Source organism: Rhinichthys klamathensis, unplaced genomic scaffold (assembly GCF_029890125.1).
Source record: "Rhinichthys klamathensis goyatoka isolate OS25496 unplaced genomic scaffold, OSU_Roscu_1.1 h1tg000111l_1, whole genome shotgun sequence".
Lineage (NCBI taxonomy): Eukaryota > Metazoa > Chordata > Actinopteri > Cypriniformes > Leuciscidae > Rhinichthys > Rhinichthys klamathensis.
The window spans coordinates 15368666-15382077 of record NW_026606649.1 but is presented as its reverse complement, the minus strand read 5'-3'; the positions used below and the strand labels follow the sequence as shown (position 1 = coordinate 15382077).

The window sequence follows — 13412 nt, the reverse complement described above, 5'->3', positions numbered from 1 at the left end:
ACTAATATCTCCTTTTGTGTTCCACAGAAGAGAGTCAAGCGGGTTTAGAGTGACATGATAGTGAGTAAATGATGGCAGAGTTTTGTTTTTGGATGGACTATCCCTTTGAGATCCCCAGCAATAGCTCATGATTTGTAAATGATCGTACAATAAGAGTCAGGCCACAAATCTGTGATTTGAGAATGCTATATTCTCACAATATTGGCAAATTGTACACTCAATGGAATGTACAAAAGAATTGTAAATATTGGGGGAAAAAAGTTAATCAGTCAGTAAGTCCTTTGGGGTCAGTAAGGGTTATGTATATATATATATATATATATACGTATATATTTAAACAAATAAATAAATATAACACACACACACACATATACACTCACCGGCCACTTTATTAGGTACACCTGTCCAACTGCTCGTTAACACTTAATTTCTAAGCAGCCAATCACATGGTGGCAACTCAGTGCATTTAGGCATGTAGACATGGTCAAGACAATCTCCTGCAGTTCAAACCGAGCATCAGTATGGGGAAGAAAGGTGATTTGAGTGACTTTGAACGTGGCATGATTGTTGGTGCCAGAAGGGCTGGTCTGAGTATTTCAGAAACTGCTAATCTACTGGGATTTTCACGCACAACCATCTCTAGGGTTTACAGAGAATGGTCCGAAAAAGAAAAAACATCCAGTGAGCGGCAGTTCTGTGGGCGGAAATGCCTTGTTGATGCCAGAGGTCAGAGGAGAATGGCCAGACTGGTTCGAGCTGATAGAAGGGCAACAGTGACTGAAATAACCACTCGTTACAACCGAGGTATGCAGCAAAGCATTTGTGAAGCCACAACACGCACAACCTTGAGGCGGATGGGCTACAACAGCAGAAGACTCCACCGGCTACCACTCATCTCCACTACAAATAGGAAAAAGAGGCTACAATTTGCAAGAGCTCACCAAAATTGAACAATTGAAGACTGGAAAAATGTTGCCTGGTCTAATGAGTCTCGATTTCTGTTGAGACATTCAGATGTTAGAGTCAGAATTTGGCGTAAACAGAATGAGAACATGGAACCATCATGCCTTGTTACCACTGTGCAGGCTGGTGGTGGTGGTGTAATGGTGTGGGGGATGTTTTCCTGGCACACTTTAGGCCCCTTAGTGCCATTTGGGCATCGTTTAAATGCCACGGCCTACCTGAGCATTGTTTCTGACCATGTCCATCCCTTTATGGCCACCATGTACCCATCATCTGATGGCTACTTCCACCATGTCACAAAGCTCTAATCATTTCAAATTGGTTTCTTGAACATGACAATGAGTTCACTGTACTAAAATGGCCTCCACAGTCACCAGATCTCAACCCAATAGAGCATCTTTGGGATGTGGTGGAACGGGAGATTCGCATCATGGATGTGCAGCCGACAAATCTGCGGCAACTGTGTGATGCCATCATGTCAATATGGACCAAACTCCCTGAGGAATGCTTCCAGCACCTTGTTGAATCTATGCCACGAAGAATTGAGGCAGTTCTGAAGGCAAAAGGGGGTCCAACCCGTTACTAGCATGGGGTACCTAATAAAGTGGCCGGTGAGTGTATATATATATATATACACACACACATTTATATAGACATTCTATTTTAAATAAATGCTGTTCTTTTGAACTTTATATGCATTAAAGTATCCTGAAAATAAGAAACAAGAAATGTTTCTTGAGCAGCATCAGCATATTAGAATGATTTCTGAAGGATCATGTGACTGAAGACTGGAGTAATGATGCTGAAAATTCAGCTTTGCTTCACAATAATAAATTACATCGTAAAATATATTCAAATAGAAAAAACTTATTCTAAATTGTAAGAATATATGACAATACTGTTTTTAATGTATTTTTGATCAAATAAACAAAGCCTTGGTGAACACAAAAGCCTTTTCAAAACCATTTAAAAAATCTGACAGGCCCCAAATTCTTTTTACAGTAGTGCATGTCGTGGAAATTAAAAAGTCATTACATTGTAAAAAGAAAAAAATAACTTCCTAATGCATTATAAAAAAACTATTTGGTAATGGGTTAAGACTTTAAAAAAACGTTCTTAAAGATATGGTCTCTTAAAAAAAGTTTCAGTTTTACTTCTCAAGTGATTACCAAGTGAACACTTCTAAACTGATGTTTTTATTTACTGGAAAACAAGAGTGTAAAGCAATAGATCAGTGATCAGAGAAACGGCAGCATTAGAACTAAGGGTGGAGAAAGAAGCCACAATATGAAAGCAGGTGAGTTTGAATCATAAGAGGACAGTAGTTCTGTATACTGGAGCACGGTGGAGGAGAAACTGACCAACTACATGTAGGCTACATATGGGTCACTAACAGCAACACAGATTTGCCATTAAACGCACAACCCAAAGGTTAGTAGGATGAGAAAGTATGAACAGTTTCAGTAAATCAAATGGGGAAAAGGGCCCTACAAGGACTAGTCCTGAGTTTTCAACTACAGAACATCATAAAGCCAAATAACTGATCACAGGTCAGCTCTGAGGGATGTATCATAGACAGCAAAGGGCGAAGAAGGAAGACTGAAAGCTCAAAGAAAGAATTTGCTTGTACTCACTGAGCTGGTTGAGGCTTTGTGTCTTCTTTAGGAGGTTCCCTAAAAAGATATGTTCAACAGCTCATCACACACACAGGGCAAAACATAACACAAAATCAAAAACGGACATATCATAAACAAATTAAATTATGGCATAATGAAGTCAGAAAACTAATAATAGTAAAATAAAAATATTAGGGCTGCCAAAATAGTGTGCCAAATTGTTAAATATAATTATTATTAATATTAACATCATTACATTTCATGATATGAATGCTATTTAATGACATTTTAGCATGAGTTGGTAGACCTTTACGAATTATGACTTTGCTAAGGCAGAATTTTTTGGAAGCTTGTTTCTGTCACGGAATAAAAATAAATAAGATAACAATAACTTTTTATCTCACAATTCTGAATATGAAATATGATATGAATATAAATATGAAACAAAGAAGCCTGTGAAAATAAATCTGCAATGTTAATCCTTTTGACCTTTTATCAAAAATAATAAAATAAAAGAATCTAACTAACCTTTCATTAAAGTAAAACAATTTAAAATTGTGTGTGTGTGTGTGTGTGTGGGGGGGTCTCATTATGAAATAAATGTTTTTCTCTAATACACATTGGCCACAACCTTTTATTCAATACGTTTTGCAACCTCCTTCTGCCAAGATAACAGCTTTGAGTTTTCTCCTGTAATGCCTGATGAGTTTGAAGAACACCTGACAAGTGTTCACCATTCATCCAGTCCATGTTGATACACTTTCCTCTTCAGTTATAGGGTTCAGGTCAGGGGACTGGCCATGGCAGAGCCTTAATTTTGTGCTCAGTGATCCTTTTTTTTTGTTGATTTTGATGTTTGTTTGGGATCATTGTACTGGTATACAACCACAGCCCATTATAAGATTTCTAGCAGGCTGTCAATTATTATTATTTTTTTTAATCTGTTGGTTTATTTGATAGAATCTGTGATATCTGAACAAGATGTCCAGAACCTCTGGCAGAAAAATAGGTCCATAACATTAAAGATACAGCAGTATATTTAACCATGGGCAAGGGGTACCTTTTTATCCCAAAGTGCACTAAACCCATCTGCCTGGTGGGTTTGCTGCCAAAAAGGGAATTTGTGATTTGTGTGACCTTATTTATACTCCTGTGAAACAAGAAGTCATAGCTAGACAATTTCATATTCCTAGTCACCCTGGTGTGCTAAAAAATGTAAATATTAATGGTAATATTCTTCAGAGATTCAGAAATTCAAGGGGTTCCAATAATTGTGGCCAATTAGATTTAATTAATTGTGGTGTATAATTAAATACCAACACACACACACACACACACACACACACATTCATTGGTTTTTCTTCGATGAAAGTTTTTTTTTAATGAAAGATCAAAAGGATAAACAATTCACATTTATTTTCTTCTTTGATCATACTTACCAAGGGTCCCAATAATGACAACGACTGTATATCTCACAATTGCAAGAATGTCAGAACTGGGATATAAACTCACAATTGTGGCAAAAAAAGAAAGAAATGTTTATATCGTTATTTCTCGCAATTGCAGCTTATAAAGTCTGAATTCTAAGATATAAACTTGGAATTCAGAGAAAAACAAATTCTCTCAATTCAGACTTAGTTAAGTTACTTAGTTTACTATAACTCACAATTGCAAGTTTATATCTCACAATTGCGAGAAATAAAGATCAAAATTGTAATGTTTATATCTTTATTTCTCGCAATTGTGAGGTCTAATAAACTCGCAATGCTGAGAAATAAACTCAGAATTGCAAGATATAAACTTGAAATTGTAAGAAAAAGGTCCAAATTGAGAGTTTATATCTTTATTTCCCATCATTTTGCTAATTGTAAAGTTTGCATTGCGAGATACAAAGTCGAAATTAACTTTGTTATGTTTATTCTGTGGCAGAAACAAGCTTCTCTTTAATCGGCCTCAAAGTTTATGAAGTTTGAAATAGGCTGGATTTGGATGGTTGGTGTTTCTCTGTGCTGGAGATTTCACACAGACAGGACTGTAGCGAAAATAATACTAAACCCACTGCAGACGACTTCGTATTTTTGTCATTAAAATCAAGACAAACTCTTATTAGAATAAACTTTATTGTACAGTGAATTTTTATATATATATATTCAAAATTCATCAAATTCAACATTTGAAATCAGATTTGAGATAATAAAATTATGAGATCAATAAAGAATGGCAGCCCCAATAAATAGGTAGAGGATTATAAAAAAACACAGTCATGTGTGTTACAGAAACAAACGCACATACATAAACCGGCATAAATATAAAAATCATATAAACATGAAATATATATTTAAAAAAAGAGAATAAATCATATGTAATGAGAGAAAAATAACTGTTTTGCCTCATGTGACTTTTGGTATTGTAAATAACATTAAATTAATCTTTAATATGAAGACCTTTTGTGTAAAACCCTATAAATGATGGTTCATAAAACACACCTAGTGTACAATTAATACAATGTTCATTTGAGAACTTTTATATTACCAACATCATTTTAACTTGAGATACACATATTACATATCCACAATGCTCAGGAGACTGCAGAGTACTACCATATTTTCTCACTATTTCTGCAGCATACAGTATGCATACTCTACAGTACACAATATCATGCTCAAATTTGCAGCATACAGGACGTACTGCATAGAACACTATATCCCACAATGCAATGTGTTCGACTGGGCCTTCCATTTCCTGTCTGATGAACACATTTTGTGCACCATATAAGTATTTATCAGCTTAGATTAGATTATTAGAAAAGCTGACCACTGTGGCTCTTACACTTATTTTATGGTGGTTGTCAGTGTATTACAAAGGTACAAAATGCATCTTAGTACTTCAGTAGGTTGGTATAATAACATTATATCAGTTAATGAAATATGTTTTTTTACTGTAAATTTAAAGTCCAGTAAGATTACAGTACAGTTTCTGTACTGTTGTTGTTTATACTATAGTCTGTGTAAAAAAGTAGCATATACTTGCACAGCAACTTTTTAAAGCCAGCACAAACAGGCATAGTGTTAATCCTGTTACACAACAGGTTTGAAATAAGACTGATTACTTGAGACTGATGTCTCTTAAAAGGTCATATATGACAGAGATGAGTTTATGGCATCATGGGGGAAAAAGAAAATTCCCAAACTTTAATATGGAAATGTTTTATGGTCCTGTGGAAATCCCAGTGTACGTTTGGCCAGCTAAACACTGTGCCTTTCAGAACAAGTAAAGAGATTACAACCTGTTATTAGCCAATCAGCACTGGCCATTCTAAATGCCTGACACTAAGTCCTAATACAGTACAGCTCTGATGCAGAGATCAAGTGCACTTGCACCACTGTAGCATAGTGCATGTGGAGTTTAGGATCATAATTCGATCTTTAAACTGATCCTCCATGCTAGCCTTGCAGTGTAAAGCCCTATTCGGACGGGATTAGTTTTACATGGTGTAAAGTAATTCTTTTAATAAGTTATTAGAGTAATCAGAAATTTGTTATTTTGAAGCGTACAACCAGTGTGGTGATTTTCAATCTCTTGTGAAAACTTCCGCTAGTCTTTTACGACCTGCCCAGTGCCTTACATTCTGCATGGTCTCACGGTGCTTTGCAGTAATTCTGTGGACATTGTGATCGCTCAAATTCAGAAAACAAGCAATATTCCAAGTCAATTGACCAGATTTAGTCATTTTGATAATATCCTTTTTTGTTGCAGAGGACTGGCCATTTTCACTAAAACCCACAAAATAACATTGAAACAATTAGTTATACAGACCAAGCACAACTGCGCAATTTGCTTACAAAATCGTTTGTACATTTTTTATATTTGAAAAAGGGCGGAGATGTCAATTTTCCTAGGCCAGACATCACTTTTGGCACTTCATAGAATGATACTGTTTGACTCTGAATGGGGCAAATTCCAAAACTGAAACAATATTTGCTCAGCTAATATTTGTTCAGAATTCCAGGGGAAAGACACATCTAATGTTGCTCATGTTATACTTAATCTAATGGCTCTTAAGCAGCAATACAAAGTCCCAATAATCCCCTGCACACAATAAGGAAACCAGGCATTTCCTTGTCTTTCTGCACACTCTTCAGTGCTAAGTTCTGAATGTTGCTCAGTGTATAATTCCATGATTCTTTGAGTGCTGGGGGAGGGGTGTCGGACCAAAAGCTTCAGACTCACCAAGACCACCCACCGACAGTAAAAAAAAACACAACCTGTTCATAGAAGCGCGAGTATAAAGAAGGCTTGGACACACACTACATGCAACTTGCGTACTTACACATTTAATACACACCAATAGTGTCATACAGTGAGCGTCTTTGCCATCTATAATTGTCTACATAGGCAGCCAGAATCCTTCTATTAGAAGCAATGCCTGATTTGAAACAATCTACTTAAGTAGCATTAGCAACATAAAATACGTCACTAATACCTTGTGATTTGTAAAGGTTTTACTTGTTTTGAAAATGCAGTTGCTAACAATTGTCTAAATGGGAATGCAGAGATTGTCTGGGACATTAAACATCATGCTAGTCTGCTTTCACAGCTTTGTTGTTTTATAATGGTGCTCTTGCCAAATCAAACTTGGAAAATGTTTTCAAATAAAGACTGAAAGACTTGAGCTTAATGGGGGAGACTCGGAAGTCATGTGATTGTGTGATGTAGTTCGTTTATAGTCTAAGTTTAACTTTTTAATTTTAAGCTTCAAAATTCATAAACGGTGCGTTCATTTCTGAAAAATATCATCATGAACAAAACGTGTGAGAACCATAAACTTTTGTTAGTCACAGAACTTATACAATATACATTATACAATTATACATTTTATACAATAATCCAAAATAAAATAAAATATGTCATCACTGGAGTGTTCTATAGAGATTGGTGTTAGCTTGTAGCTTAGCTGTAACATAGCTAAACTCACTCATACAGGCTAAAACATCCGCTTGGCCAGAACAAGTCAGACACAAAAGTTTGAATGCAGTGTGAATGGAACAGGGAATGTGGCTTTCTCTGATAAATGTAGCATTTTAATGCAACAGTACCTAACAGTAGATGAAACTGCAAATCACAGAGCAACCGAATATAACAGTATAAAGACACAGACTTTATTATTTATAAATGTATTTTACATATATAAATAATGTCACATATTTTCGTAAAAAGGATAGTTCACCCAAAAATGAAAATTCTGTCATCATTTCATCACCCTCAAGTTGTTCCATTATTCTGCTGAACACAACAGAAGATCTTTTAAAGAATGTTGGTAACCAAACAGTTGATGCGCCCCATTGACTTTCATAGTATTTTTTTCCCATACTGTTTGGTTACCCATATTCCCATATAAATAATGATAGAATTTAAATTTTAAAGGGTTAGTTCACCCAAAAATGAAAATTCTGTGATTAATTACTCACCCTCATGTCATTGAGGAACGACATGAGGGTGAGTAATTAATCACAGAATTTTCATTTTTGGGTGAACTAACCCTTTAAGTGCCTAAGTGTATCTGACCAGGCAGCCAATCACAGAGGGGCTGAATGACTTTTAATGACTTCATTAAACAAGATCCCCAATTCTTAAAGGACACACTCACTCAGTCGCTGTCATAAGGAATACCCAAAGGACATACAAACAAGTCCAATCAAAATCCAGCTCAGATGTTAAAAGAGGTCTGAATGTAGTTCTAAATTTAAAGCTGAAAGCACAATGTGCTTTTAGACAGACAACTTGATTTGTCATTTAGCAGATATGTTTTTTCCAAAGCAAATTACGATGCACTAATTGCTGGGACTCACCCTGGAGCATCCTGGGGAAAAGTGCCTAATCCAAGGGCACAGAATTGACAGGCGGTTCCCAGTAATTCATTTCATTAGTGGCCCTACCTGACACTAAACCAGCAACATTAAAATTACCAGACACAACAAACTCAATCCCAGCATAGATGAAGAAGGTATACTGTATGCATTGAAAATCTCTGTGAACCGTAGTATTGCGAACTGTAGTCAACACTTGCAAAATTTTATGTGCTATAATGCTAGATGCTTAGTGAACAAGAAATGAGTAATCTGATCAAATAAATAACTTTTAATTGCTTTATTTTATCCCCCAAAATTAGATAGATATTAGATAACCTTGTGAAAAAAAGAAAGAACACTTGAGCATACTTTTAAAAAGACTTATTGCAGAAATAATATATTTTAAAAATATATACTTAAAGGCAGAGTTCACACAAAAATGATAATGCTTTAATCATTTACTCACCCTCATATTGTTCTAAACCTATTTGCATTTCTTTCTTCTGCAGATCATATTTTAAAGAATGTTGGTAAACAAACCGTCTCGGTTACGGATGTAACCCTCGTTCCCTGAGGGAACGGAGACGTTACGTCGGATGACGGAGAATGGGCGTTTCGCCAGAAAGCCTATCATCTTCGAGTATTAAAAAACGAGCCTATGGCAATGAAATGCCATGGGTCTGCGGAATTTGCATAATGTATCTCCGCCCCACCGCGTGGATATTTAAGGAGAGACACCTGCAACAGCAGATCATGTCTTCGCTGAGGAGCCGAGACTGAACTCAGGCGTCTACCCAGCGGTACAGCGGAAGTGGCAGGGAGACGTAACGTCTCCGTTCCCTACTCAGGGAACGAGGGTTACATCCGTAACCGAGACGTTCCCTTTCGTAGTCACTCCGAGTTACGTCGGATGACGGAGAATGGGGGTCCCCGTGTAATCACGCCACCTTCACAGCTGTCTTCCAGTGCCCTGCGAAGTCTGACCTCCCTGTCGTGATATAGGCACGGACGAAGGAGTCCTACTTAACACAGGAATACCAAGGTACACTGGGAAGCATATCTCAGGGGAGATATGCCGCAGCATGCCTACCCATAGGGAGGACTTAAGAATACACATATGGCCGAGGGGGCTTCATATGGAGGAACACTGGAGTGACCAGCCCGTGGGGTGGCAACTTTCAACTCCAGGAGTGGCAAGGTGGCTTGCCGAGGGAAAGACACATGCTCAAAGAGGCTTACAGTGGAAATACACATGTGGGGGTTACTCAGAGGAGGAACCATGCACACGGAGGCACCTAGCCGACGCACAGGCAATAGACACTGGCGCCAGCGTCAACAGTGCTGGAGGAACTCAGGGCTTCAGAGAGGAAGGCTACCTGAGGAAATATCGCACGTATCCAGTCCGTGGATTGGAATGGCGAGCAAGCGAGACACCTAACGGCTCCCATGTTAGCTTGAAAAAGACAGTACATGGGCGGAGACTGGCTCCACTCGGAGATTGTAAAATCTGGCGAATGTGTTGGGTGTCGCCCAGCCTGCAGCTCTGCAGATGTCTGTTAGCGAGGCGCCACCCGCTAAAGCCCAAGAGGACGCCACACTCCGGGTGGAGTGGGCGGTCACACCAAGGGGGCACGGTCGACCTTGCTGCTGGTATCCCAAAGCAATGGTGTCCACTATCCAGTGGGATAACCTTTGCTTGGAGAGAGCCTTTCCCTTCAGCTTCCCACCATAACAGACAAAGAGCTGGTCTGAGGTCCTGAAACACTGCGTCCTGTCTACGTAAGCACGGAGGGCACGTACTGGACAGAGCAGTGCCAAGGCTGGGTCTGCCTCCTCCAGGGGCAGCGCTTGCAGGTTCACCACCTGGTCCCGGAAGGGAGTGGTGGGAACCTTGGGCACATATCCAGGCCGGGGTCTCAGGATCACGTGAGAGCAGGCCGGCCCGAATTCCAGGTACGCTTCGTCAACGGAGAGTGCGTGCAGATCCCCCACCCTCTTGATGGAGGCCAGTGCAACCAGGAGCGCTGTCTTCATTGACAGGAACTTAATCTCCACTGATTGCAGAGGCTCAAAGGGAGCCCTCTGCAGGGCATATAAGACCACTGAGAGGTCCCAAGAGGGTACGAGAGGAGGGCGAGGAGGATTCAGTCTCCTCGCTCCTCTCAGGAACCTGATGATCAGGTCGTGCTTTCCCAGAGACTTACCTTCAACTGCATCCACAGCTGAAGCAGTCTCATATGAAGCAATCCGAGTGGCGTTGCCGCGGCTGCGGATGCCATATGCCCCAGGAGCCTCTGAAAAAGTTTCAGTGGGACCGCACTCTTGCCCTCGAACTGTCGAAGAGTCTATCTCCATACCGAGAAAAGAGATCCTCTGCACGGGGCAAAGTTTGCTCTTCTCCCAGTTGACCCGAAGGCCCAGACGGGCTAGGTGCCGGAGCACTAGGTCTCTGTGTTCGCAAACCTGGACTCGAGAGTGAGCTAATATTAGCCAGTCGTCGAGGTAATTCAGGATGCGAACCCCGTGTTCGCGCAGGGGAACAAGGGCTGCCTCGACGATCTTCGTAAAGACGCGAGGAGACAGAGCCAACCCGAATGGGAGAACTGCGTACTGGTATGCCTGCCCCTCGAAAGCAAACCGAAGAAACGGTCTGTCCCGAGGTAAAATGGAGACATGAAAGTAGGCGTCCTTCAGGTCTATCGCTGCAAACCAATCCTGTGGCCGCACGCATTCGAAAATGCGTTTGGTCGTGAGCATCCTGAACGGCAGCCTGTGAAGGGAGCGGCTCAAGACGCGCAGATCCAGGATTGGCCGTAACCCACCGGTCTTCTTGGGGACAATGAAGTACGGGCTGTAAAACCCTGACCTCATTTCGGCTGGAGGGACAGTCTCGATTGCACCCTTCGCCAGCAGGGTGGCAACCTCCGCTCTCATGATCGGGGCATTGCCACCGACCAAAGTAAACGGACTCCCCTGAAGCGGGGAGGAGACCGTGCGAATTGGATCGCATAGCCGAGCCTGATAGTTCGGGCGACCCAGCGGGACAGGTAGGGAAGCTCTAACCAAGCTCCCAAGAACTGAACCAGCGGAAACATCCAAACGACAGACGTCCCCCCGGACGGGGGCACGGTCATGCTCCGCGTCCTGACAGTGGAGACCAGGGAAGGACAAGCGTTCCACGGGGGTCTGCTCTGCCAGGGGTCTGGCGACAGAGGGGGACGAGAGTGGTGTGGTCCGGAGACGGCACACACTGTCATCCGCGCCCTCAGAGACAGAGGGGGACGAGAGCGGCAAGGCCCGGGAGCGTCGCGCACTGTCGTCCGGCCCTCTGAGGGCTCAGAGATGGGATGCAGCTCTTTGGTTTAGAAAAGATTCTCCCCCAGCCCTCCACCGGGGGAAGGAGTGGCCCTGCAACCACTCCATGAAGAACTGCAACCCACATCTGAGCTGCCCGTAACGGGAGCGCCGCAAGCCTGGCCTTGGCGGGGCTGCGGGACCGGTACGGGCAGGGGCGCCTTCCTGCGACCACCTCCATGGCGCGGCCCGGTGATGCTGGGGGCCGGGCGGGAGGGGGCGGAAGTCGCAGGAGGGCGCATTCGGCAGCAAGCGGACTGAGGCGTCTGAACCGGCAGCTGGAGGCAGCAAAGCCGCGGGGTCAGACAAAATAGCCACAGTCCACTTCTGGGCGGCTGAGAACTGTTGGGCAGAGTCCTCGACCGCGCCGCCGAAGAGGCCAGCCTGGGATATGGGGGAGTTGAGGAAGCGAAATCACTCAGCCTCGCGCACATCAACCAGGTTAGCCAGAGGTGTCTGACCACCTATGTGGACATCACCTGACTCAGGGAGCGTGCGGTCACCTACGTCGCTCGGAGAGCAAGGTCGGTGACGGCAGGCAGCTCAAGGATGAGCCCTGAATCAGCCCTACCCTCGTGCATGTCATTGAACACCCAGGAGGATGGCAATAACACGCAGTGAGGTGGGAGCCTGCCCCGCAGCTCTATAGGTCCCCGCCACCGGAGTAGACAAGAACCTACAGGCATTGGAGGGGTACTTAAGAGTCGCCACGCCAGGTGGAGGCGCTGTGGGGACACATAAGTGTTGCCACAGAACACTCCACAGGGGGAACCCCAGTGCACCCTAGGCCGCGGCCTCTACAAGGGCAGAGAAGGCGGAAGAGGCCACTGAGCAGTCGTGAAAAGTCAAGGAGACTTCCACGATCTCATGATCTCTTCATGCACGTCCGGGTAGAAAGGATTTGAGTTCGCCACCCCCAAAAACCAATCAACAGCCTTAAGTGCTCGGGACATGGCAGAAGGTTCCACACAAGCCCGATACTCGCGGCAGCCCGGGAAGCATAGCTGTGCACTCTGGATCAAACTCGTTATGCTAGCACATCCGAGGACGGCAGCACAGACGAGCCATCATCTCTAGAGGACTCCAGCTCACCTTGTGATGCGGTGATACATGATTTCATCAGACGGGGGACCGAATGAGACGGCGAACTCACCTGGGACCACGCAGGTTGCAATGTGAAAGACGGGGTGTGGACCGAGGAATTTTTCGTCGGTTTAGTTCCAAACCTGCCGTCTTAGGTCACCCTGGCCACCAGCCGAAGTATTATCTCACGTGGAGAAAAATAGATCGGGGTGTGGATGAGGGGACTCTCACTCATTGAGCTCATCGAGTCTCGACCGTTACATTGCGATGGTCACGTTCCCAGTGAGAGAACGTGACACACCCACGAGCGCTGTCTGAGCGCGATCAAAGCCCAAACACTCAAAACAGCGCTCGCGCCCATCAGCTGAATCTATCAGAATACCACACTCAGAAAAACACGGGCAGATCGTCTTTAGAAAGACGCGTCTTTAAAAAGACGTGCCGCGTGCAGCTCTTTAGTGAGAGGAAAAACTCCGCGGATGTTGAAGCGACCAGGGAGAACACACAGACTGGCAGACCACTGCTCAGCTCGCAGGCAATGTGAAAC

General features: G+C 42.8%; 1 protein-coding gene across 16 annotated transcripts in view; it reads right to left on the bottom strand.

Moving 5' to 3' along the window:
* rims2b (regulating synaptic membrane exocytosis 2b) overlaps nucleotides 1-13412 on the bottom strand; it is a 232465-nt gene that overhangs the window by 203413 nt on the left and 15640 nt on the right. For all 16 annotated transcript variants that reach the window (XM_056254608.1, XM_056254605.1, XM_056254609.1 and 13 more), the window contains exon 2: nucleotides 2598-2636. In XM_056254608.1, coding sequence (XP_056110583.1) covers nucleotides 2598-2636 — 39 coding nt within the window. The remainder of the gene's footprint in view (nucleotides 1-2597; nucleotides 2637-13412) is intronic.